The sequence below is a fragment of the Eleutherodactylus coqui genome, chromosome 1 (genome assembly GCF_035609145.1).
Source record: "Eleutherodactylus coqui strain aEleCoq1 chromosome 1, aEleCoq1.hap1, whole genome shotgun sequence".
NCBI lineage: Eukaryota > Metazoa > Chordata > Amphibia > Anura > Eleutherodactylidae > Eleutherodactylus > Eleutherodactylus coqui.
In genome coordinates, this window is record NC_089837.1 from 324,463,727 (window position 1) to 324,491,227 (window position 27,501).

A 27,501-nucleotide genomic window follows, 5' to 3' on the forward strand; every position below is an offset into this window, starting at 1 on the left:
AGAAGCTGCCAAGATAGGTGAGTATTCAATTTCTCTTTATTTTAAGTTAGTATAACCTTTTTTATGACCTGAAAAACCCCTTTAAGCTTGAAAGCGGTTAACAGTCACATTTCTAAGAGCTTTGGTGAGCTCATATAATTTTGGGGGTAGTTTTATTTTCCTATCCATGCTGTAGTTGATATGTGACTTCTTGACATGGAATCTATGTCAGTTTATACAGTAGGGTAGCCCTATGGAATAGGCTTAATCCATATTCAGATCCACAGCAGCTATAAGGGTGAATTCAAACGAACGTATATCGGCTCGGTTTTCACGCCGAGCCGATATACGTTGTCTCTCTCTGCAGGGAGGGGGAGGATGGAAGAGCCAGAAGCAGGAACTGAGCTCCCGCCCCCTCTCTGCCTCCTCTCAGCCCCTCTGCACTATTTGCAATGAGAGGAGGCGGGATAGGGGCGGGGCTAAGGGCCGCGAATTAGCCCCGCCCAGTCCCGCCTCTCCCCATTGCAAATAGTGCAGAGGGGCGGAGAGGAGGCAGAGAGGGGGCGGGAGCTCAGTTCCTGCTTCTGGCTCTTCCTTCCTCCCCCCCCTGCACACGAGGACGACGTATATCGGCTCGGCGTGAAAACCGAGCCGATATACATTTGTGTGAATGCACCCTTAATGTGGATCTACTGTGAAAATGCAAGGCTCAGCAACATATTTCTTCCACTAATTATGTGGTGGAGGATCTACGTTGGATTTTTCCCATGCAGAAAATGCCGATGGAGCATGGCCTAATGCAATAATTTCATAGATTTACACAACTATTTATGTAGATTAACATAGTAACACAGTGCAAGACTGAAAAAAAGACACATGTCCATCCAATTCAGTCTATTACTGCCCAATGTTCATTCAGTGGAGGGCAAAAAAAAGCAAGGAGGTGGAAGCCAATTTTACTCATTTAAGGGGGAAAATTCCTTCTTATCTCCAACCTGGCAATCAGAATAATCCCCGGATCACCGACCCTTCTGAAGTAATCAGTGACTATAACATATAATATTGTAATGCTCAAGAAAGGTCCAGGCCCGTCTTGCACTCTTGTATGTAAACTATAAAATAGTGTTCAAAGATTAATATGTGTTATCAGGGTTGGCCTACCGTATTCTTACCTTGTTAGAGCACTGTCATAAAAATAGACTTTTCACATTACTGAATTGCACGTAAACTACAAATAGTAACGCTTCTCAAAATTGTTGTCGTCCTAAAGAAAAAAGTTCAGGACACAAGCACAATGGTCTTGCAAACAGCTGATTGGTGACGGTCTTGAGTGGAAGGTACCTGCCAATCTACTACTGATGGCTTGTCCTAGCCATCTAAGCCATCTACTGTAATGTACAACTGGACAACGCCTTTAACATTAGTGTAGGATTATACAAGGATAGCCATAAATGCACAGTGCTGTCAAATAAACTTAATTATAATCAAATTTCTGCACATAGAGATGTCTATCATTTTAAATCCAGTATTATATTGCATACACAAGAAATGTTCAGCAGATCCCCATTGACATGCTACAATACAATGATTTTGGAGATTTCACTACATGGCGAATTACTTTGCTGCCTGATATGTACAAAGATTTTCACTGTTGTATTTGCAAGTTATCCATGCGTCTATGGCAAGCTTTACTTTTCTTTACAGACATTCACTTCACATTAGTACTTCACCATAGATTAATTTTCTGCTCATCACAGTCATTTTAATGAATAGATAATTAACGTTCTGTGACATATATGAAAAATAGAGAAAGTCCAACAATCTACATACATAATTCTTTTATATGTAAATATAAATATGCATATATAAAAGTCATCAGAAGCTTATGCTTCCAAAAATGTATCCAGTCCTCCTGTCCAATGAATCGCTCTTTTCATTAGAAATTAAATATACTTAGCATGAAAGAAATGTTGTGATGTAAGAAACCATCAGTTCATTTGGTGAATATGAGTATACTGCATCCATAATAGGCTTATGAATGTAGAGATCATTGGTCTCTGAAGCTAAGACCTATTATCACATTTTCATTCTCAGTGTTTCAGTCAAGATCTAGAAACCTATAGTGGGTCCAGAAAGGCTTCAGAACCTTTCACTTTTTTTTAGTTTTTACGTTGTGGCCTTGTACAAATGTTTTTAAAAATCCACATTTTTTCCCCACATCATTCTGCACTCAATACCCTATAATGACAAAATTAAAACAAAATATTGGAAATCTTCGTAAATTTTTTAAAAGTGAAAAATGTATGTTTTGCATTGACATAGTATTCAAACCCTTTGGTTTGACACTTGCAATTTAGCTCTGGGGGCCTCCCGATTCTCCTGATCGTCTTTGAGATGTTTCTACACCTTGATTGGAGTCACCTGTGGTAAATTCAGTTGATTGGGCATAATTTTAAAAGACACACCCCTGTCTAAATAAGGTCTTGCAGCTCATAATGCATATCAGAGCCAAAACCAAGACTTGAGGAAGAAAGAACTGCCTATAGAGCTCAGAGACTGTGTGGAGGCACAGATCTGGAGAATGCTACAAAAATTTTTTCTACTGCACTGAAAGTTCTCAAGAGTGGCCTCCATAATTCCTAAATGAAAGAAGTTTGGACCTGCAAGGAGTCTTCCTAGAGCTGGTGCACCTACCAAACTAAGTAATCAGCGGAGAAGGGTCTTGGCAAGAGAAGTGACCAAACACCCAATGGTCACTCTGCCTGAGCTCCAAAGATCCTATGTGCAAATGGGAGAAACGTCCAGAAGGTCAACCATCACTGCAGCACTCCACCAATCTGGGCTCTATAGCAGAGTGGTCAGAAAGAAGCTTCTCCTCAGTAAAAGACACATGAAAGCCTATCCAGAGTTTGCTAAAATGCAAGTAAAGGACTCTGACTGTGAGAAACAAGATTCTCTGTTCTGCTGTTACTAAAATTCGATATTTTAGTCTCAAAAAGTTATGGGGTATTGAGTGCAGATTGATGGGGAATTTTTCTTTTAATTTCCACAAAGACCCATAAAAAATGTAAAATGCGTGAAAGGGTCTGAAGACATTCCGGACCCACTGTAAATGTATTGCCCTAAACTAATTTTAATTGTAAATTAAATTCAACTTCATTTTCCCGCAGCATAAATTCTCTTCAGTCATCGGTTTTCGAGGCGGATGTCGGGTGGAACTGATGTTAAAGATGTTGGCTGGATGATGGAAGAAGGGTGAGCTCTGGTGCTCGGTGTGTTTGTGGATTTGGTGCTTTTCATTCCCAGCTCTCTCTCTGTTCGTTTTCGCCTGTTGAATTTAAATAGGAATAAATATTCTCCAAAATATGAAAAAATTGTACCATGTTAGGTGCTTCAACAGCAATATGACTTATAACTCAGGCCTCTCCCTGTTTCTGCCATTTCCTTCACTGTTCAGCATCAACACACTGTCTGTGGTGCCTGGGAGTGGAAGGAGGTGTAGAGGCAGGGAGAGGTGAGTATGTGGGACACCCAGTAGCTTTGCTGGAACTTCCGGAGTCTGGAAGATTTCCTTTTTTCAAGCAGAGTTGGTAAGTATTCTGTCATCGTGTGTTTTTAATAAAGTGGGCATGCTTATAGGGACAAACTTAAAGAGGTTTTGTCATTTAAAAAAACAACAATACTTACCTATTCCTCCCCAGGCAGTCTTCTTACCGCATCTTCTCCTAGCTGATCTTCTCCCGTCCCCGGGGTCACCTCACCTCCAGCCGGCTGGTTCCTCTTCTTTTTGTTATGGAGCATCCTTTTCTACATTCTTCTTCCAGCAGGTCAGTGTAGGTTACGTCACTAATTCACTGCCTAGGAAGGAATGCTGATCTATAACAGAGACTGTGAATGCACACTGTCTTGTCGTGAGAGTACCTCTACTATTGCAGAGAGACAGCAGGCATGCACAGTCTCTGCAATAGCTCAGCACTCCCTGCTAGACAGTGAATGCTACATCACTAGTGATGTAGCATACATTGCCCTGCAGTAAAGACACTGCAGCTAATGGACGGTTCATCACCGGAAGAAGAGTATCCAGACGGCTGGAGGTGATGTGACTCGGCACACTGGAGGAGACAGGAGAAGATCGATGAGTAAAAGATGCGGTAAGAACATGGCCTGGGGAGGAATAGGTAAGTATTGAATTTTTTGTTTTCTAATGACAGAACCTCTTTAAGTATAAATTATACTGACATAGATTTCTTTTTAGTCACATGAATAAACTAGATGTACTAAATGAATTAAGAGGTATGCACCCCTTAATACATAAGGTGCATCTTGTTTCTCTGCAGGGATCACATTTAAGATCAGGGTGTGAAATGGGGATCTTAATAACCCCCCCCCCCCCCCCCCCACACACACACACACACCACCACCACCACCACTTTCACCAACTTGCTACATCATTGTGGAATAGATCTCCATAGATAATGGGCCTCTTTTATAAAAAACAGTCAAGCTGGTCTTGTTGCCTATAGCAAGCAATCAGATCTCAACATACATTCTTTTAAACTGCTCTTGAAAAAATAAAGCTGCACCGTGATTGGTTGCTGTGGGAATAAACCCAGTTTTTGTTAGACAGTTTTGATAAATGGGGCAGATTCATTAATCTTATTTCTTGTCATGAATGATGACCTATTTTACAGATTTTGGTTTTGAAAGAAAATAACAATCATTCCCTTTTGGGCACGGTTATTAAAATTGTATTTAATAATTCTACAATAGCCCTTGTGAAATAATATCTTACATTGACTCCTCAGTGTTCAAGGAAGGGCTCATGTTTTATAGTTGTAATACAACACCATACAAGTATATGGAACCATACTGTATATTCATACACCTGCGATTTGATATATAGATGTACAGAATATTTTTGCTGTAGGAATCTGTACAAATTGCTTCTGTAAATTCTGCATTGCTTCTAGGGGTAAATATCGCTGTTCATATGCTGCCAAGCATGGCCTGTACCCTTGTGGTGCTATGCTAAGGAGTTATACAGGCTTCATGCACTGCACTATAGGCTCCAAACACCAGGCCATACATGAAAACAATCTGCTTAATATTGTATACGTTCCCCATACACCATGCTGAGTCATAAGACCAGGTCACCTTCTTCCATTGCTTCATGGTCCAGTTCTTTTGCCCCTATGCTCATTTGTATACACATTCAGTAGTAGACTAGTAGACAGGGGTCTGTATAGGCACTGTGGCTACACTGTACCATATACAGCAAGTTGCATTATACTGTGTATTCTTACTTATCGGCTCAATGACCCACCATTTTTTACCTTCATTATGACTTTATTGCCCAACTATTAGATACTGCCAGATACTCCCAGCTTTGATGTAACCTCCTCTAAACGTGTAGATCAATAATCTAAATATTATTTACCTGTTGTACATCTTGAGGCTGATGAGTACCAGTGAAAATATTATAATTACACCAACCACGATAGCAGCGACTATTGCACCAGCACCTATAAGAGAAGCAGAACAAAATGATAGATATTCTGAACTTTAGAAAAGCTGGAAGCGACGCTCCAGGTCTGGACAAACAAAGATGACCACACCAGCTTCTCTGACTACCTGATGTACACTGTGCCTTCATATGCATCATTAGTTCAAGGTCGGCTTCACATGAACATATTTGCGCACGGAAAACTTGTGCGCGATACACAGTGAATAGAAACCATTGATTTCAACGGGTTCGTTCATGTGCACGTATATTATGTGTGCATTTTCGGCTGCACAAAAAAGAACAGCTGGAATTCATTAGATGAATAGCCATTTCAATCAGTGCTTTTGTTGAAAACCTGAAGCCGGAGAACTGTAGACTTTAATGCGTCAAGTGGTTACAACACACTTTAATGAGTTAAGGTGCTTTTACAGGAGCCAATAATCTTTTGGATTCCCAATATTCTGCATTCCAGAAATAAATGGAAAAGAAAGGACAAATGGATATACCTTTGTACTAATTAGCCTTGCATAGACCCAGCCTTAGGGTGCCTGCACACGAACGGAATTTCCAGCGTGTTATTTTAGGCACATTATCTGCCCCAGACCGCAGCCAATATACTCCTATGAGGACCCGCAGTTGTCCCCAGACGGACGGATTTGTATCGCGTTTTTTCACGTGCGTGAAAAAATCTGCGACCTGTTCTAATTTGGGTCGGATTCTGCGCGTGAAGCCTCCAATACAAGTGAATGGGTGCGTTTTTTCACGCAGTACATCCGCAGTGCAGCTGCGGATGGAGTCACTGGTTGCTATGACTACAGGAAGTAGGCATGGTAGGAGGCGTCCCAACACACAGCACAGAGCTTCACAGGCAAATTTGTAGAGCGAGATAGGTAGTATTTCTTGCCAATGCAGGATGTAAGAATGCAAAATCTGTAGTAATGAATTCCTCTTGTGAATTTTTTTGCAGTGACTGAAATAAAGTCACGCTGGAGAAGCACCCGAAAAAAGTTACATGGATCAACCATGCCCCCAAAGACATTTGCTCTGCGGGTGAAAGCATGTTGCCAGAATAATTTAACGGTGCTCGCACAAGCAAGAGGGGCAAAACGGAGTCTGGGTGTTGGTTTTTAAGCTGTTTTCCAAGGAATGGGCAGTGCTCTAGGGGTTGGGTTTACAATAAGGGGTGTCTGCTGGTTTTTCTGCGCGTTTTTTTCCGCAACACATCCGCGTATATCTGCGCGTGATTTTTCACGCATCCGCACGTACCATACGCGCGTGAAAATCCGCTAGCGGAATCCGGAACGCTCGTGTGCAGGCGGCCTTAGGGTATGTTTACACGTGGTGGAAATGCTGCGGAATGTCCGCAGGGGAAATTTCCATGGCAAATTATGCAGCAATTCCGCATCCAAAAAACAGTTAAAATCTGCACCATTAGTGCGGATTTTGACTGGAAATCAGCCTTATATCCGCAATTGATTTCATACCTATGTGGCGCTCCACTTCACCTCCTCTGTAGGCTTACCACCGTCAGCACTCCCCGGCTTCAGGTTCCCAGCACCCTGGTCAGGTGCAATGCCGCTGGTCAGGTGATGTTGATCAGATGAGGCCACTACAGGCCACTGGGAACCAGAAGCCGGAAAGCCTTCAGAGGAGGTGAGAATGAGCGCTGCATAGTATGAAATCAGCTGTGGGTACACACCAATGGCACTCCAGTGCTCCAGCTAGGCAAAAAAACACAGAGTGTTCCTCGCTTTCTATTTTGAAACAGCCCTGTCCTTTTTATAACGTAAAATCATAAGTCGTGATAAGCCCCGCCCCCTGATCTGCTGGCACTTTGCGATAAATAAGTGGGTTTTGGGTTGCAGTTTGAGCACTCGGTCTCTAAAAGGTTGGCCATCGTGTCCCCCTTTCAGGGTGATCCTCATTTGTCCAACATTCACCAAGCCTCCAGCCATTTAATGCACTTTGAAACTCACCTCTCCCAACAAGTTACCAATCTGTTCCAATGTCTCTCTGTTTTCCAGTACTGCCTGTACATGATATCATCAGAGCTGCTTATACCGCAACCTATTATGTCTACCCTATTCCTCAGAGATCTAACCGCATATGACATAAGCAGGGCTCACACTTAGAGATCTAGTCCGCTTTGTGATTTCATTAGCTGAGGCAGAACTGTATATAACATTCTCTTTATGTACATGTTATACCTAAATGTTTTGTCTTGTGTACAGTAGCATTAGATGCTTTTTACATAAATGCACATTATTGTATTTGCGCAGTGTATAATGCACTCAAATTTTGCGCATGTAATACTTAACTAATGCACCCTATTGATTTCATGTGGGCATATTTTTTGTGCGATCGCGTAAGAAAATAGAGGGCATGACCCATCTTGGTAAAATCAATTGGCGTGCATAAATACGTATGACATACGCAGAAAACCTGCTTATTCGCTGTACATATACGCACAAAATCAATGTGATTTTGTGCGTATTTTTTCATGTGCACAAATACACTGTGTATTTGCGCACACAGAAACACCAGAGTGATCAAAAAACGCAGGCGTAAGTGATTTCCGTTAGTGCAAACAATGTATTTGCGCAACTGAAATGTACTTTACCCCCTTGTGAACGAGCCCTAATAATCACAGTTACCGGTAGTAGTTGAAACATTAGCGGGAAAAGATGTGACCCTAAGCATTTTCACATTCCGTTTCATTGCTTTTTACATGTAGAGATCGTGTAGTCTGAAAATATATTCTATGCATTCATATGTTACTAGTTGCTGAAATGTATTAATGTGTGTTAGGGAGCTTTTACACAATTTATCGTTCAAAGAGCGAATGATCGAACAATGACAGAGCTCGTTTGTTTGCTCGCGCAGCCTATACAGGCAGATACATATTCATTTGTTCACTTGCTAAATCGTTCAGCCATAGCCGTGAATAAGAATGACTGAATGATCAGTATATAAATCAAACGATTAGCGAACGAGCCAAGGATGAGATGAACGATAGCCACATGAGATGAACGATAAGCGAACAAATTATCATTCATCGTTTAGTTGTAGGCTGTGTTTAGGCTGGTTTCACAGGGACGACAAAATCACGCAATTTTCTCGCAATGCGACAGTGCTACAAATCGCATGTATGTGCAGCCCATGCTTTCCTATGGGTTCTTCCACATTAGCGATGTTTTGTACCCTTCGACATTGCAAGAATGCAAAATCACGGCATGCTCTATACGGCCGCGATTTGCGATGTTTTGCTATGGAGCCTTCCTTCTGTTGCATCGCACGGTTTTAGTACGGTGCAATGCAACTTTTACAGTAGGAAATCCTACTGTAAAAGCCTGAAAATAAGCCATAGCTGCCTAAAAAACAAGAAAAAGAAATACATCACCTAAGAGGCGCTGTCCGGCTGTGATTCAATGAATGGCTGTGATTGGTTCATCGAGAGCTGGCTCTGATTGGCTGAGCACTGCATTGCTCAGCCAATCAGAGGCAGAGCTTCCTAGAGGCCAGGAAGCTATGCCAGAGAACTTCAATCAAGTGGCGGGGAGCTTCGGGAGATGTGCACGAGAGTCGGACAGTGCCTCTTAGGCCTCCTTCCCACAAACGGATTTCCGCCGCGTAATTCGCGGTGAAAATCCGCTGTGTTGCCCGCAGCTATTAGGTTCTATTGAACCTAATAGCTCAGGGCACACGGTGCGGAATTCCACCGTGGAATTATGCACCGTGAAATCTCCCGTCCTCACCGGCGGCATGCTCTATTTGCCGCGGGTGTACGCGCTGATGACTTCCATTGCAGTCAATGGAAGCCGTCCGTTTACGCTATCTCCCGCTGTAACACAGTGGAAGATAGCGTGAAAACGCTTTCCCGCCTACCGCCGCCGCGTCATATGAGGCGGCCAGCGCGTCACATGACACGGCCGGCCGCGTCATGTGACGCGGTGGGCGTGCCATGTGACGCGGCGGCGGTGGGCGGGGAAGCGTCATGCGGGCGCGAAGAAGCCGGATCCGCTGGTAAGTATAGGGGCTCTGGGGGGCGCCGTGACAGGCTTCGCCACGGAACATTCCGCGGCGGAGCCCGTCACGCTCGTGGGCAGCCGGCCTTAGGTGATGTATTTCTTTTTTTTTTGCTTCTTTAGGCAGCTAGGGCTTAGTTTTATGGTAGGGCTTATATTTCAAGCTTCTCCCCCCAAAATCCTCACATGTGGTGCTATAAAGTCATGTGACTTTGTAGCGACACAAAATCGCAATATCGCCAAGAGAAAACGCAGCGATATCACACAGAACACCATATCGCGTCGCCTGTGTGGAAGCGACCTGAATGATTATTGTTCATTTTCGCTTGTTTGGACGATTTTTTGAACAATACCGTTCCGTGTAAAAGGGCCTTTAGGTTTTGTAGCTCTTCCTGCAATTTGCATATAAAAATACATGAGACTCAGTATTAGCTCATGAACCAAGTACTTGCCAGTGTATAAAGGGGAGTCTGCCAGATAGCAAAGTATATAATCATGCCAAGTTAGAAAGTAATAATTGTACTTACTCTGATAAAGAATCTGTTCCTGTGACTTTGTCGTGGTATTTACTGGAGATAGCGTTGTGTTAATTAATGGAGGTGTTGCTGCCATGACAACTATGGAAAAAAGAAGTTCAGATAACATTAAATATTGTATTTGTTGCATACTATGGCACAGAACCAGCATTTCATTTGCCAGAATGCAATTGCAGGGATGATGTATTTAAACCAAATATTCCCCTAAATATTAGTCAAACCATAGTCTGCACGGTGATGGAAAATCTGAGCATGTGTGTTCCCAACGCATACGGACTTTCCTGTCTCAATGCAGTAAAATACGCGACAGTTACATCCAGGTAAAATATTCAGGTCCTAGAAGCAACCTCAGTTGTTCTTTTTTGCATTTGATTTCCAGAGTGACAGCAATTATAACACAACTTACTAATATACATTTCATGCTAATGGATACAGCGATGCAATGTATGATGTTTTCTATCTAAAATATCCAGAAAAATGTATATAAATTTAATAAAATAATTCAATGACATATTTACAATTTTGGAATCAAAATTTGCGTGTAAAGTATTTTATTCCACTAGGGGGCAACACAGTCAAATGGTAATTTTGTACAGGGCTGCTGGTGTGTTGAATACAGACACAAGACAGACTCCATTCTATCTATTTGATCATTATTCAATCTGCAAGTAGACAAGCATTATAAATGGCCTACATAAAAAAACTTGAACCTTCTTTAAATTGTTTTGGACAATGAGTCAGATGTACTAAGGCTGTCTAATATATAGGCAACATAAAGATAGTGAAGCTGTCAGAAGATGCGCCAAATCTTTCACACTGTTTGATAGATTTGATGTCTTTTTGGTGCACGTTTCGCCCAGTTTCCCATTTCCCACTTTATATTACCTATTGGATGATATATTATAGACCAGCTTGCTCGCACCAGTACTAAATCTGGTGCACACCAATACTAGACTTTACAACTCAAAAAATGTGTCCTCCTATTCTAGCCACTTTTGAAGAGTATCTAGCAAAGTGCAAGACAAAATAAATTTGTATAAAATGATCTGTGCCAAAATTCTGGCACAGCAGGAATAATAAATAATGTTCCTCAAAATAGAATGGAGAGAGCATGTAACACTCTTTATCTCAAGCACATTAACGGCCTATGATGGATATCTGTCATAAGTTGAAACTGGTTGCGGACCAAGCTACTTTTGATCATGTCCACTTGAATGTCAATGTAAAGCGTTGTACCTAAGCAGCTGGCAGAGGGGAAAAATCAATCGGCATCCCATTAGCCCTGTGATTCTGAGAAGCGGATGAGTTCACATAACTACATAGAGCCTTGAGAAGGCTCCCAGGGCTGTCATATATTTAAGCCTATTAAGCCTTGCCTGTGGCAAGGTTTAATAGGCTGCCAGTAAAATTACACTACACTGAAATACTAAGGTATTGCGGTATTTTGTACAAGAAATCAAATTACCACAAGTTCAAGTCCCCAAATGGGACTAAACAAAAAGGTAAAAATAAGTTTAATTAAAAATAATTTAAATATTAGAATAAATAAAAAATATTAAAAGTTAAAAAACTCCTATACCAGTTTTCACATTGGAAAAAATATAACATAATTGGTGATGCTCCAGCTGTAAAAGTATGAAATGTCAAAATGTCACAATTTACTTTTATGGCAATGGGAAGATGTGAGAGCTTGGTTTATGCCGAATTACCTGTAGTTTTTGTTGGTCCTATTTTGGAGTACATACAACTTTTGATCACTTTTTAATCAACTTTGTTAGGAGATGGAGTGCCAAAAAAAACTGCAATTCTGCCATAATTTTTTTCTAACGAAGTGCACCGTGCAACAGAAATCATGCCCTATTTTATCAGTTCTGACTTTTACGGACAAGGTGAAACCAATACTGTTTATTCTTTTATATATAAAAAATGGGGGGAAAGTTTTTTAACTTTTAATATTTAAAAAAAATTCATTTATCTTATTTTTACAGTTTTTTTTAACTTCAATACTTGTCTATTAAGCCCTGCCACAGGAAGTGGTGCTGAATAGACTTCAATACATGATAGCTTTGAGAGCCTTTACTTGGCTGTGAGTTACCATACGAACCAATCAGCACCTTGCAATCATGCTGCAGATGGGCTAATGCGGTGTCAGAGGGTTCCCTTTCCCAGCTAGTTGCTTGGCTGTACTGAGCTATCTCTGATCAGCCATTGTAACCTGGTATCTGTTGCCAGAAAAAGCTGGCACCCACAGGGTGTGGAGCAGGCTAGGCTCTCGAGTTCCCATCATGCACCCACTGTGACCATCTATTGTACTTTTACAGCAGGTGGTTATTAAAGGGTCAAATCTCCTCCAATTTGCTTGTACTGTAATGTGCTTTTAATTTTTTGTATTCAAATTCCTTAGACGCCTCTTACGATGTTCTCCTGTGTTTCCCTTCCCATGTGCTCCTACCTATGAGCCAGTTTCTGCCTCCTGGAAAAAGCCTATTCAATTACAGTGCCCCCTACTGCAGGTACAACTGCATGATATGAACTCATTTTTACAGTATTACAGTATTTTACAGTATTTTTTTTTACATTTTTATATAGTTTCCTAGAATAGATACATAATAGAAATGAGGCTAGCTACACTGCTAAGGACATATTGTTGCCATTTGGGATAGTTTTATTCTGCATTAAGCAAGGAAAAAAATGTTATGCAGTTTGTCAAACCAATTGCTCAGGATATACCTCTAGTTTATGTATATCTGGTAGAACACTGCAGTATTTACAGACCAGAGGATTCTAATCCATTATATATGTTCTCCTAACCACTTCCATGATTATGAAATATACTGCATATCTAGGGAATCCTTTGCTGGGCAAACTAATGAGCCATAATTTTCTTATGGAGAGAGTTCTTGAAAAAACTTGCTACGCTACTAGATGGTCCATAATGCTTTGCTAGCCTTTATGAATAGCTCATTATATTTGCTAAATAACATACAATGAGGCTCTGTATTAAAGCACACACAAGTACGAAGCAACTGCCATAAAACACTTCATATCTGACTTACTCTTGCACAAATATAATTTGGTGGGATTCTAATGTGCATTAAATAATGCACAATTTTCTCAATTTACTCTGTAGCGATCTTATTAAATTTGCATTTTGTCCTAGATACATATGGAGTTATTAACTGGATTGCATTTACTTCCTATTAGTTCAGGTGCTTAGTGTAGAAGCCACAGAAAAGAAAACCTCATTTGTACTGGACTACAATAATGAACAACCAGTCCGCTCCATAGAAAAAATATGATAAAGTAAATGTGCAGAAAGAAACTGGAAACTGGACTCACCTGGTGTGGAGGGTCTGTTAATAGAGAGACCCCATACCGTAGGTCAAAGTGTGTCTTTAAAGGGTGCCATTTGTATCCCCAAATCCCTGAGTGTATTCCACAGGCGCACAGAGAGCGTCACAGGAGGGCCCAGGGTATAATATATACGATTCAGACAAAACAACACAGTATAAAAAATTCCTGTGCTCCAGGTCACCAAGTGGAAAGATAGAATATTATAATCAAGGTAGACTTACTGGGATGAGGAGACTGCTGGAACCAGCCAATCTCCTCCGTATCCAGGTTGGTATGTAGGAGAGTAATCAGTGGTATGTGTAGATACTTCTGAAAACCTTTATTCCATATGTAGAGCAGGCACAAACTCATGGCCATATGCGCAACTACGCTCTTCACTCCGGAGCGTAGTTGTGCATGAATAGGTTGGGGGGCGGGGTGTCTCGTTTTGCCTTCTCGGGCCGTTGAACAAAACTGCAGGAAGATAGGTCCTGTTCTGTCTTTCCAGCATGTAGTTAATAATACGTGCAGGAAAGATAGGTCAAATTCTATCTTTTCTCGCCTGTACTATTAACGGGCGAGAATCCCACTAATGAAAACGAAATCAATGGTTTTGTCCCATGATGCGGCTGTGATCACACACACGCCCAGGTGAAGAAGTCCTACGGGATACTGCACTGCAACGCATTTTGGAGGTCTACGTCTGCCTATTTTATCAAGTAGGGACAGCAGACAAACGTATCTACACATGCAACTGATTACTCTTCTACATAAAACCCTGATACGGAGGACAATTGCTGGCTCTAGCCGTCTTCTCCTCCCAGTAAGTCTACCTGGATTATAATATTCTATCTTTCCACTTAGTCAACTGAAGTGCAGGAATTTTTTATACTCTGTGTTGTTTAGTTTGAAACTTTCACTGGGCTAACACCTTAGGGGAATGAGATGTAAGTAAGATTTGACTTTCATAGCAAATTATACACCTACGGACTGATCGCTCCTGGTAATGTTCTAGTATTAGTTCAGGTGTTCTTATTATAGCATATCCTGAAAACAATCCTAACAATCTATCCTCAGAACATGTGTGCTTTTTTTCTGGATGTTGAAATTCCAGATAATGTTAACACAGAGAATGACCATTTCCAGGGTTTTTCAGAGGATATTAAGAGGCACTGTCACCACTTTGGAGTCAGTTAAACCAATAGCAGCTAGAAAAGAAAATAGTAGAGGACCAAAGTACCATCACGCCTTGTACAATTGATTTTAAATCAGGGGAGCACAACGCCAGTCCTCAAACGACCCCAACAGCTCATGTTTTCAGGATCTCATGATGTTTTCACAGAATCATAGAATGGTAGAGTTAGAAAAGACCTCTAGCGTCATTGGGTCCAACTCCCCTGCTCAGTGCAGGATCACTAAATCATCCCAGACAGATGTGTGTCCAGCCTCTCTTTGAACACTTCCATTGAAAGAGAACTCACCACCTCCCATGGCAACCTGTTTCACTCATTGATGAATTGACATCTATGCCCTCCACTGTGCGATCCTTCTTTCCCTCAACATCATCAATGGGGGGAAATTGAGTCGTCCCCGTAACAGATTAGACAGTCATCCGGTGGCAGTTTAGCCTACCATCTACTGTGGACTGTAGGCAAGCTTGGCTTTCTAACTATGTCCTTGTTTTAGAACCACAATGTAGAAAAGAAGCACATAAATTATCCATGGACTTGAGTTTTCAGTGGATACTGCCAAAATCACTGGAATCCACTGAAAGACATCTAAAGTATATGGGCATACAGTAGAACAGTCCCCTGGGCATCTCTTGGGTAAATGTCTCACAGAATTACCAGGGATATATGCCAACTTGGACAAGTATAGTCTAATCACAAACACATTAAAAAAAATCACAGAAGGGTGTACTGTATAATATAATAAAACAGAACTTGTATTAATTCTAACAAGCTTTTTAATTAGAATTAATAAATGTTATCTCTTGGGGAAAGAAAGATCAGAAAGGCTGTATTGTACCAGTGCAATCCTTCGTTATCCAGGCAGATAAGTAGATTCAGTGTTGTCTGGTGGTTACTAATTCCACTTCTCTATAGAAATAAGTATGTATCTGCAGAAGAAGGCGTGCATGTTGAGAGAGCATACCTATAGGCTAAACTGGCAAGCTTTAGCACTTTTAGTTCAAAGCCTGCATAACCATTGATCCAATGATCACTGGAGAGGAAAGATCAATTGAACACATTTAGACCTCCTAATGATAAAACAGCTATTCGCGGGTCAGGAAGGTTAAGCAGATAGTTAATAGAGATAAAGCAAGTACATACATATACAATTCAGAAAGAGCTGCTGGAAGCTGTAAAGTACTTTCTTTGTAGAGGGCAGGAGCTTCAGGGCCCTATACAGTGGTGAGTAAAGAAAAAGACCATCAAGTGAAGGTATTAGTAAAGCTGCGGTGACCACAATGGGGGGCACAGAGGACCACCACTACTTGATGGAAGAGCACCACTATGACTTGAGGGGGGAACATAGGAATCACTCAGTTGGCACACAGAGAGATCATAATTGCAGAAGCAGGGCACAAAGGGACCACTTTTACTTTGTGGTGGCACAAGGGGGGATATTTTTACTTTGTGAAGGAACAAAGCAGCTAACTATTACTGTTAGGCACAAAGGTATTATTTTATGGTAAGAACAATGACAGAATTACTGTTTATGAACTGAATGTAGGTACTGCATCTTAGTCTGTTTATTCTTACTCATCATGCTATAATAGCACAAAAGTTGTTTTATGGATTTGCCGATGATAAGGTATATACTTTTTAGGGTTGCATCCGTGAAGTGAAATTGTAAGGTGAGGGGGCCCTAGCTGAACTTTTGCACCAGGCCCCAAAAGCCTTCAGCTATGCCTCTGATGCCAGAAATTAAACCTGGTGCCAAAGGAGCAGCTCATCCTGGCACAAGTAAAAAACAGTACAGAACATGTAGTACTGCACTATACTGTAGTGAGGAGCTGCAAGACAGCCAATCAGTTCATGCATGTAGTAATACGAGTGTTTTTCCAGTGAAAGGCCTATGCTGAATGGCTGGATTTTTTAGCAAAATGCACATGCCGCAGACCCAGTCTTTTCTTGGCATTGTATTTTGAATCTGCTTTCCAGTTGCAGTGGCCTGGGAAAGATCAATATATGTTGAAAATATTTTAACCTGAGGTCAATGTAAGCTGAAGGACCACTGTAGTCTGATGGAAGCATCTGGGTTTGGAGGACACCCAGAGAATGCTACCTAGTGGAATGCATAGCGCCTGCTATAAAATTCAGTGGCAGAAGGATACTAATATGAGGCTATTTTTCAAGTTTTGGGCTTGATCTCTGATTTCCCCTTAAGGCTAATGTCAATGCTACAGTATATAAAGCCCTTTCCTGTTCCAGCATAACAAAATAAACAAAGTAAGGTCCATAAAAGTTCCTCAACCCCAAGGAACACTTTGGGATGAATGGGATTGCAGATTGCAAACCAGATGTTTTCTACCAACATCAGGTCCTGACCTCATAAATGCTCTTTTGGCTGCATGGCCATGAATTCCTACAAACACACAGCAACATCTTGTGTAAAGCTAACCCAAGCATGGCCTCATAAGTCTCCTCACACACCTTAAAGGTGCTCTTCTCAAGGAGAGATGATACTCTTCCCGCCCCACATCATAGGCCTCTCACTAGCCAAGCCAGAAACTTTCTGCACACTGATGAGGGGCAAAGACCTCGAAACTGCTGTATGTGTATGGTTTTCTGGCTTTTGTTTTTCAATTTCCGGTCATCTTTATAAACATTTATATAAAAGGTCTGACAATGATTTGCAGAAAGGCTGCCTTCCAATAGGTGGTGCTGTAGAGGTATTGTTCCATCTTCCTAATTTGCATATTTTCCAGAGGAGCAAGCATGGCCTTATAAGTCTCCTCACACACCTTCTAGATGCTCTCCTTAAGGAGAGATGATACCCTTCCTGACTCACATCATAGGCCTCTCACTAGCCAAGCCAGACACCCCGAAACAGCTGTATGTATATGGTTCTCTGGATTTTGGTTTTCAATTTCCAGTCATTGTTATACAGGTTTGTTTAAGAGTCTGACATTGACTTGCAAGAACACTGCCATTCAATAGGTGGCGCTGCAGAGGTATTGTTCCATCTTTCTTTTTACACATTTCCCAGAGGAACAAGCATGGCCTTATAAGTGTCCTCATTGACCTCTTAGGTGCTCTCTTTAAGGAAACGTCATACCCTTCCCGAAGCTTTCCCAAAAGCATAGGGACATTTTTAGTTGCAAAAGGGGGCCCAACTCCATATAAACACCCAGGGTTTTGGAATGGTATTGTATGTCCAAAATTCCCATATGATATACACAATTTTTTAGGTCTTTATGAAGACAATGTTCTTGTTGCAATAAAATCCTGATTTACAGTTACACTTTGGATTAGATTACCATCAAACTTTAAATTGAGTTAAAAGTTTAAAATATCATCATGCTTAAATCATCCATATGTTGAATTTTGTTATTTTTAGGAATAAGACGTAAATAACAACTGTAACATAGATAGGAGTGGATTTATAGTGAGCTGCCACTATCTCAAGATCATGTCTGATTATTTAAGGGAACTATGTTGATTTCCTATTTCATTGTGACTTTCTCCTTTTTTAAAGGAAAATAAAAGGTTTGCAGAAAATTCTTGAGGAATCTTACTTTCTGGCTGTTTATCAGGGTAAATGTTTATCCCCAAGATGAAGTGAACCATTGTTTGCTTTATGTTGAGTACAAAGCCTACCCAGAGTATATGAGTTTAGCACATTTCATTGCTGGGCTATGAAAGTTGTATTTGCATATGCCCACTTACGATTTCAGCCTGTTTCTATAAATGCAGACACTGTCAGGTGATTATTATCCAGCCAGGTTTTTCAAAAAGATAAAATTACAGCAAACAAAAATCAGAATGAACACTCAGACCAGACCCAGATTGAAAGCTGAACGTTGCATATTCTAAAATCCAGCTGTTTTCCTATCATATTTTTAAAGATATTAAGTAGAGATGAGCAAGCACCAAAATGCTCAGGTGCTCGTTACTCGGGACGAAATTATCGCGATGCTCGAGGGTTCGTTTTGAGTAACGAACCCCATTGAAGTCAATGGGCGACTCGAGCATTTTTGTATATCGCCGATGCGCGCTAAGGTTTCCATTTGTGAAAATCTGGGCAATTCAAGAAAGTGATGGGAACGACACAGCAACGGACAGGGCAAGCGAGGGGCTACATGTTGGGCTGCATCTCAAGTTCCCAGGTCCCACTATTAAGCCACAATAGCGGCAAGAGTGCCCCCCCCCCTCCCAACAACTTTTACTTCTGAAAAGCCCTCATTAGCAATGCATACCTTAGCTAAGCACCACACTACCTCCAACAAAGCACAATCACTGCCTGCATGACACTCCGCTGCCACTTCTCCTGGGTTACATGCTGCCCCCCCCCCCGCACGACGCAGTGTCCACAGCGCACACCAAAGTGTCCCTGCGCAGCCTTCAGCTGCACTCATGCCACACCACCCTCATGTCTATTTATAAGTGCGTCTGCCATGAGGAGGAACCGCAGGCACACACTGCAGAGGGTTGGCACGGCTAGGCAGCGACCCTCTTTAAAAGGGGCGGGGCGATAGCCCACAATGCTGTACAGAAGCAATGAGAAATATAATCCTGTGCCACCGCCATCAGGAGCTGCACATGTGGGCATAGCAATGGGGAACCTATGTGCCACACACTATTCATTCGGTCAAGGTGTCTGCATGCCCCAGTCAGACCGCGTTTTTTTATAAATAGTCACAGGCAGGTAAAACTCCGCAATGGGAATTCCGTGTGCACCCACAGCATGGGTGGCTCCCTGGAACCCACCGGCGGTACATAAATATATCCCATTGCAGTGCCCAGCACAGCTGATGTAACGTCAGCTTTAATGCAGGTGGGCAAAAAATTAATTGGATTACACTGTAGGCAAGGGCCTCAATAAATTGGTGTACCAACAATACTAATGTACGTCAGAAAAATTGCCCATGCCCAACCAAGAGGGTAGGTGTAACCCATTAATCGCTTTGGTTAATGTGGCTTAATTTGTAACTAGGCCTAGAGGCAGCCCAGTTAAAATAAAAATTGGTTCAGGTGAAAGTTTCAACGCTTTAATGAGCATTGAAACGTATAAAAATTGTTTACAAAAATTATATGACTGAGCCTTGTGGGCCTAAGAAAAATTGCCCGTTTGGCGTGATTACGTCAGGTTTCAGAAGGAGGAGCAGGAGGAGGAGGATGCATATTATACACAGATTGATGAAGCTAAAAGGTCCACGTTTTTGATGGTGATAGAGAACAATGCTTCCATCCGCGGGTGCAGCCTACGTATTGTTTAGGTATCGCTGCTGTCCGCTGGTGGAGAAGAGAAGTCTGGGGAAATCCAGGCTTTGTTCATCTTGATGAGTGTAAGCCTGTCAGCACTGTCGGTTGACAGGCGGGTACGCTTATCTGTGAGGATTCCCCCAGCCACACTAAACACCCTCTCTGACAAGACGCTAGCCGCAGGACAAGCAAGCACCTCCAGGGCATACAGCGCGAGTTCAGGCCACGTGTCCAGCTTCGACACCCAGTAGTTGTAGGGGGCAGAGGCGTCACGGAGGACGGTCGTGCGATCGGCTACGTACTCCCTCACCATCCTTTTACAGTGCTCCCGCCGACTCAGCCTTGACTGGGGAGCGGTGACACAGTCTTGCTGGGAAGCCAGAAAGCTGTCAAAGGCCTTAGAGAGTGTTCCCCTGCCTGTGCTGTACATGCTGCCTGATCTCTACGCCTCCCCTGCTACCTGGCCCTCGGAACTGCGCCTTCGGCCACTAGCACGGTCGGATGGGAATTTTACCATCAGTTTGTCCGCCAGGGTCCTGTGGTATAGCATCACTCTCGAACCCCTTTCCTCTTCGGGTATGAGAGTGGAAAGGTTCTCCTTATACCGTGGGTCGAGCAGTGTGTACACCCAGTAATCCGTAGTGGCCAGAATGCGTGTAACGCGAGGGTCACGAGAAAGGCATCCTAACATGAAGTCAGCCATGTGTGCCAGGGTACCTGTACGCAACACATGGCTGTCCTAACTTCCCCCTCCTCCTCATCCTCCTCATGCTCCTCCTCCTCCTCCTCAACGCGCTGAGATATAGACAGGAGGGTGCTCTGACTATCCAGCGACATACTGTCTTCCCCCGCCTCTGTTTCCGAGCGCAAAGCGTTTGCCTTTATGCTTTGCAGGGAACTTCTCAAGAGGCATAGCAGAGGAATGGTGACGCTAATGATTGCAGCATCGCCGCTCACCATCTGGGTAGACTCCTCAAAGTTTCCAAGGACCTGGCAGAGGTCTGCCAACCAGGCCCACTCTTCTGTAAATAATTGAGGAGGCTGACTCCCACTGCGCCGCCCATGTTGGAGTTGGTATTCCACTATAGCTCTACGCTGCTCACAGAGCCTGGCCAACATGTGGAGCGTAGAGTTCCACCGTGTGGGCACGTCGCACAGCAGTCGGTACACTGGCAGATGAAACCGATGTTGCAGGGTGCGCAGGATGGCAGCGTCCGTGTGGGACTTGCGGAAATGTGCGCAAAGCCGGCGCACCTTTCCGAGCAGGTCTGACAAGCGTGGGTAGCTTTTCAGAAAGCGCTGAACCACCAAATTAAAGACGTGGGCCAGGCATGGCATGTGCGTGAGGCTGCCGAGCTGCAGAGCCGCCACCAGGTTACGGCCGTTGTCACACACGACCATGCCCGGTTGGAGGCTCAGCGGCGCAAGCCAGCGGTCGGTCTGCTCTGTCAGACCCTGCAGCAGTTCGTGGGCCATGTGCCTCTTCTCTCCTAAGCTGAGTAGTTTCAGCACGGCCTGCTGATGCTTGCCCACCGCTGTGCTGCCATGCCGCGTGACACCGACTGCTGGCGACGTGCTGCTGCTGACACATCTTGATTGCGAGACAGAGGTTGTGTAGGAGGAGGAGGAGGAGGAGGAGGGTGGTTTAGTGGAGGAAGCATACACCGCCGCAGATACCAGCACCGAGCTGGGGCCCGCAATTCTGGGGGTGGGTAGGACGTGAGCGGTCCCAGGCTCTTACTCTGTCCCAGCCTCCACTAAATTCACCCAATGTGCCGTCAGGGAGATATAGTGGCCCTGCCCGCCTGTGCTTGTCCACGTGTCCGTTGTTAAGTGGACCTTGGCAGTAATCGCGTTGGTGAGGGCGCGCACAATGTTACGGGAGACGTGGTCGTGCAGGGCTGGGACGGCACATCGGGAAAAGTAGTGGCGACTGGGAACTAGTAGTGCGGGGCCGCCGCCGCCATCATACCTTTGAAAGCCTCCGTTTCCACAACCCTATACGGCAGCATCTCCAGGCTGATAAATTTGGCTATGTGCACGTTTAACGCTTGAGCGTGCGGGTGCGTGGCGGCGTGCTTGCGCTCAAACACTTGCGCTAGCGACGGCTGGATGGTGCGCTGACAGACATTGGTGGATGGGGCCGAGGACAGCGGAGGTGAGGGTGTGGGTGCAGGCCAGGAGACGGTAGTGCCTATGTCCTGAGATGGGGGTTGGATCTCAGTGGCAGGTTGGGGCACAGGGGGAGAGGCAGCGGTGCAAACCGGAGGCGGTGAACGGCCTTCGTCCCACCTTGTGGGGTGCTTGGCCATCATATGTCTGCGCATGCTGGTGGTGGTGAGGCTGGTGGTGGTGGCTGCCCGGCTGATCTTGGCGCGACAAAGGTTGCACACCACTGTTCGTCGGTCGTCTGCACTCTCAGTGAAAAACTGCCAGACCTTTGAGCACCTCGGCCTCTGCAGGGTGGCATGGCGCGAGGGGCCGCTTTGGAAAACAGTTGATGGATTATTCGGTCTGGCCCTGCCTCTACCCCTGGCCACCGCACTGCCTCTTCCAACCTGCCCTGCTGCTGCACTTGCCTCCCCCTCTGAAGACCTGTCCTCAGTAGGCATAGCAATCCAGGTGGGGTCAGTCACCTCATCGTCCTGCTGCTCTTCCTCTGAATCCTCTGTGCGCTCCTCCCTCGTACTTACTCCAATTACTACTACCTGAGTGATAGACAACTGTGTCTCATCGTCATCATCCTCCTCACCCACTGAAAGCTCTTGAGACAGTTGCCGGAAGTCCCCAGCCTCATTCCCCGGACCCCGGGAACTTTCCAAAGGTTGGGCATCGGTCGCGACAAACTCCTCCAGTGGGAGAGGATTTGGAACCATTGCTGCCCATTCTGGGCAGGGGCCCGAGAACAGTTCCTGGGAGTCTGCGTGCTCCTCAGAATGTGTCATTGTAATGGAGTGAGGAGGCTGGGAGCAAGGAGGAGCAGCAGCCAGAGGATTCAGAGTTGCAGCAGTGGACGGCGCAGAATTCTGGGTGGTCGATAGATTGCTGGATGCACTTTCTGCCATCTACGACAGGACCTGCTCACACTGCTCATTTTCTAATAAAGGTCTACCGCGTGGACCCATTAATTGTGAGATGAATGTGGGGACGCCAGAAACGTGCCTCTCTCTTAATCCCGCAGCAGTCGGCTGTGATACACCTGGATCAGGAGCTCGGCCTGTGCCCACACCCTGACTTGGGCCTCCGCGTCCTCGCCCGCGTCCACGTCCTCTAGGACTACCCCTACCCCTCAGCATGCTGTATTACCAGTAGTGCAGAAACAGAACAGTGTAATTAAATGTGCCGCTTATTGGCCTGTGGTTGGAGGCTGACTTCCCTTACGGAACGCACAGCAGTAGGTGCGTATGACTGAGCTAGTGGAATTCACAGCGCAGAAGCAGTCAAGTGGCCAAAGTCCAGTAGTAGGCCTTAAGTATTTTGCTTCTATTTTTTTTAAATGCTGAGCTGATACAGCAGACAGATACTGTAGGCAGCGTATAATATTATGTATACTGTTTCCCTCTGGCGGGATGACAGCGCTGATGTAACAGAGACAGCAGATCCAGGAAACAATTTTGCGCAAGCCTGCTGTAACGCTTAGCTGCGTATTAATTAGGACTACTACCCCCAGCAAATAGATACTGTAGGCAGCGTATAATATTATGTATACTGTTTCCCTCTGGCGGGATGACAGCGCTGATGTAACAGAGACAGCAGATCCAGGAAACAATTTTGCGCAAGCCTGCTGTAACGCTTAGCTGCGTATTAATTACGACTACTACCACCAGCAGATAGATACTGTAGGCAGCGTATAATATTATGTATACTGTTTCCCTCTGGCGGGATGACAGCAATCATGTAACAGAGACAGCAGATCCAGGAAACAATTTTGCGCAAGCCTGCTGTAACGCTTAGCTGCGTATTAATTACGACTACTACCCCCAGCAGATAGATACTGTAGGCAGCGTATAATATTATGTATACTCTTTCCCTCTGGCGGGATGACGGCGATCATGTAACAGAGACAGCAGATCCAGGAAACAATTTTGCGCAAGCCTGCTGTAACGCTTAGCTGCGTATTAATTAGGACTACTACCGCCAGCAGACACGCAGTAAACTGAAGACGGTCACAGGCAGCCCAAATATAGTATTTTTCCCCAATTTTTTAGAAAAAGCCCACTGCCTATATAGCCTGAATATCTCTTTCCCTGCCTCACCAGTACTGGCCCTATACTCTGTACAATGACTGCAGACTGCGGACGCAATGCTCTGCACGGCCGATATAGAAAAAAAAAAAATTGTGCAACACTGCTAAAAGCAGCCTCAACAGTACTGCACACGGTCAGATGTGGCCCTAAGAAGTACCCTTGGGGTTCTTAAAGCCTAAAATATCTCCTATCGCTCTCCCTATAGCAGCTCCGGCACCAGCAGCACTTTCCCTCAGCTATGTCAGAATGCATCTGTGGCGAGCCGCGGGAGGGGCCGATTTATATACTCGGGTGACTCCTGATCTCGCCAGCCACTCACTGCAGGGGGGGTGGTATAGGGCTTGAACGTCGCAGGGGGAAGTTGTAATGCCTTCCCTGTCTTTCTATTGGCCAGAAAAGCGCGCTAACGTCTCAGAGATGAAAGTGAAAGTAACTCGAACATCGCGTGGTACTCGCCTCTAGTAACGAGCATCTCGAACACGCTAATACTCGAACGAGTATCAAGCTCGGACGAGTATGTTCGCTCATCTCTAATATTAAGCTCAAATAGAACAGAACAAACTATAAACCGTCCAGAAGAATCCATTACAGAATTGAGGAAAGAATGCTATATATTAGGGTCAAAACATAAAGTAGAAACAAAAAGGTTTTAGGCAGACGTGAAAAAAATACTGCAAAGTAAGGCCGCCTGCAGACGGGCGGAAATTCCGCGGAATTTCCGCCCCTGGAAGCTGCCATAGGATTGCGTTAACAAACGCAATCCTATGCAGATGGCCGCGTGAAATCTGGCGCGGCAAACAAATCGCGGCATGCTCTATCTCTGTGCGGGGATCGCGAAGCCCCGCACAGAAACTTCACTCATCGGCCACTGGCCCACCTCTGCACATGCGCCGGGAAATGCACATGAAAGAGCCGGGGCCGCGGGAGAGATGAGTGCCCGCGCTGCTCTCTGCAGAAGCTCGGGTCGGGTCCCACTGCGAGAATTCTCGTAGCCGGATCTGACCCAGCAGTCTGCATGCGGCCTTAGGATGCTTTCAAAAATAGAATATTTTTTGGTCAATAAACAAAATGCAAAGTAATTGTACAAAAGAGTAATGTAAATCAAACCAATATTTGGTGTGACCGCCCTTTGTCTTCAAAACAGCATCAGTTCTTCTAGATATACTTACACACAGCTTTTAAAGGAATTCGGCAGGAAGGTTGTTCCAAAAATCTTGGAGGATTAACCAAAGATCTTCTGTGGATGTAGCTTGGTCAAATCCTTCTTTCTCTTCATGTAATCCCAGACAGACTCCATTATGTTGAGCTCAGGGTTCTGTGGGGCCATATCATCACTTCCAGGACTTCCTGTTCTTCTTTACACAGATGATAGTTCTTAATGACGTTGGCTGTATGTTTTGGGCCATTGCCCTAATGCAGAATGAATTTGGAGTCAATCAGACACCTTCTATCTTTGAAAGCATTCTTACTTTGCTGCAATTTTTCCACACCTGCCTAAAGCTTTTACACAGTACTGTATAGCAACAGCCCCATTATCAATCCATTGTCTACAAATAGTGGCAGGAGAGAGGCTTTTACTTAAAGGGAATGCATAGATTATAAGAAAGTCATATTAATCACATGCATAAAGAATTGTTTAATGAATATCACAACCACATGTTACTGTGGTTACACTGAAACTACCAGGCATTCCAAATTGTAAAGTCCACATCTGATCACTACTCATTTCAAGAGACAGCTCTTACTCATAACAATCAAAAGTTAACAGTGTATTTTACTCTCTTGAGGTTTTCAATTTTTTTTTTGCATAAAGTGACTAACATTGAAGGTTATATACTTGTTTTGATCACTGGTCGAGGGCGGCTCTCCCTAACTCCTTCTTCAGTACCATCCTTCCAGTCGTGGCTCCTGGCACTTCCACCCATGTGCAGAGGCAGAAATCGTACAGCACGTACAGTATGTCAGGACAAGTATCAAGATTGTACAGTAGAAGGAGATCCGACCATAAAAACAGTAATGCTGCATTGGAGCAAGGACAACCACAGATTGGACAGACGGTCTCGACTTAGTACAGACCTGTTATAGGAAGATCAGGCAGTGCACTAAGATAGCTTGAACTGGGGAGACATGCTCCGATAAAAAGTTAATCAGATGAGACAAAAAGAGACTGATATATGGACTTAGATTTACTAATACACCCATGAATTAGTCCAGGCTCTAGGACGTGCAGGTACACAAAAGAACCTACACTACATAAAATGACAGCAGTAGTATAAATCAGCAGTGTAGAAGTGTGATGGCAGATAACTGTACAATAATATGGTAGCCCTAGACAGAGCTATCTTAAAGGGCATCTCCAGCAAAAACACACTTCTCCATCACTGCACCCCTAACCTGATTGCCTATCATACTCTGAATGTCTGCTATGTATATTACAGCCACTTTCATGCAGTGCAGCCTCCTTTGCGATACTTATCAGACAGCATCTTGATTTTTAGACTTCCCCTTGCTTTTTCTTCTTCTATGCTATGTTACCAATCCCATGATGCATCAGCACGGCATCATGTAATCAGCTAGTACCATCTCTGCCTGCTAGGAGGACACTGTGATTATCATTATCTTCCATATTCTCCTTAATAAGCTACAGAACATAGGTATACAGTTAGGAGGCTATACTGTCATCCTCATTATGTGACAGGAGCCTCTAATCATTAGCTGCAATGGGAGTTTCTTTCCTCCCATTCCTCCCGTGTAGAGTTTGTGTGGTACTAGTTTCCTCATACAGAAATTATGCTAGAATACTTCCCAGGACCATTTTAAATTCCCAATCCGCCCCTAATGACCTTTTTTTATGCTTGCTTATATATATATTTTTTTCATTTACTATGTACAATGAAACTATGTACTGCATGATAAAAACGAATGAACTGTATGTTAACAATTTTTATATTCTGTATGCAGAATTATTTATATGCTGCATTAGGAACAGTTTTTAATGAATTTTAAGAATGCAATTTTTTTAGCTGCAGTATGGTGTATATATAATTTGGTAGAATTATTATATCATGGCAATTAATTATACAATTTATGGAGAAAGTTTTATATATACTGTAATATAGTAACAAACATAAACTGTGCAGCAGAATTACTTATACAGTATGTATTTTCAGTAGTATTCAAATAAATAGTATCTATTTTCAGTAGTATTCAAATAAATAGTAGTGAGTTTGGAGAAGCAAATAAATCACAAAACCATGATAATAACTTTTATTTCCGTAAATGCAAATGCGCTAGAAATACTAAAGATTCAATTCCAAATCCAAACTATTGTGTTAAGGCCTTTTTAGACATCTTTTGAGCGATAATCGTGACATCATGCAGTTTTCCTTAAGCCGTCGCTGATCTTTCAGCATGCTGAAAGATCAGCGATCAGTTACAGGAATTTAC

General features: G+C 43.6%; 1 protein-coding gene across 1 annotated transcript in view; it reads right to left on the reverse strand.

Moving 5' to 3' along the window:
• Nucleotides 1–600: 600 nt before the first annotated feature.
• Nucleotides 601–27,501, reverse strand: part of NCMAP (non-compact myelin associated protein) — a 94,916-nt gene continuing 68,015 nt past the window's right edge. The window contains exons 2-4 of the mRNA XM_066575096.1: nt 10,035–10,124; nt 5,417–5,501; nt 601–3,307 (exon numbers count right to left, since the gene is read on the reverse strand). Of these exons, the coding sequence (XP_066431193.1) occupies nt 3,166–3,307; nt 5,417–5,501; nt 10,035–10,119 (312 nt within the window). The 5' untranslated portion in view covers nt 10,120–10,124 and the 3' untranslated portion in view covers nt 601–3,165. The remainder of the gene's footprint in view (nt 3,308–5,416; nt 5,502–10,034; nt 10,125–27,501) is intronic.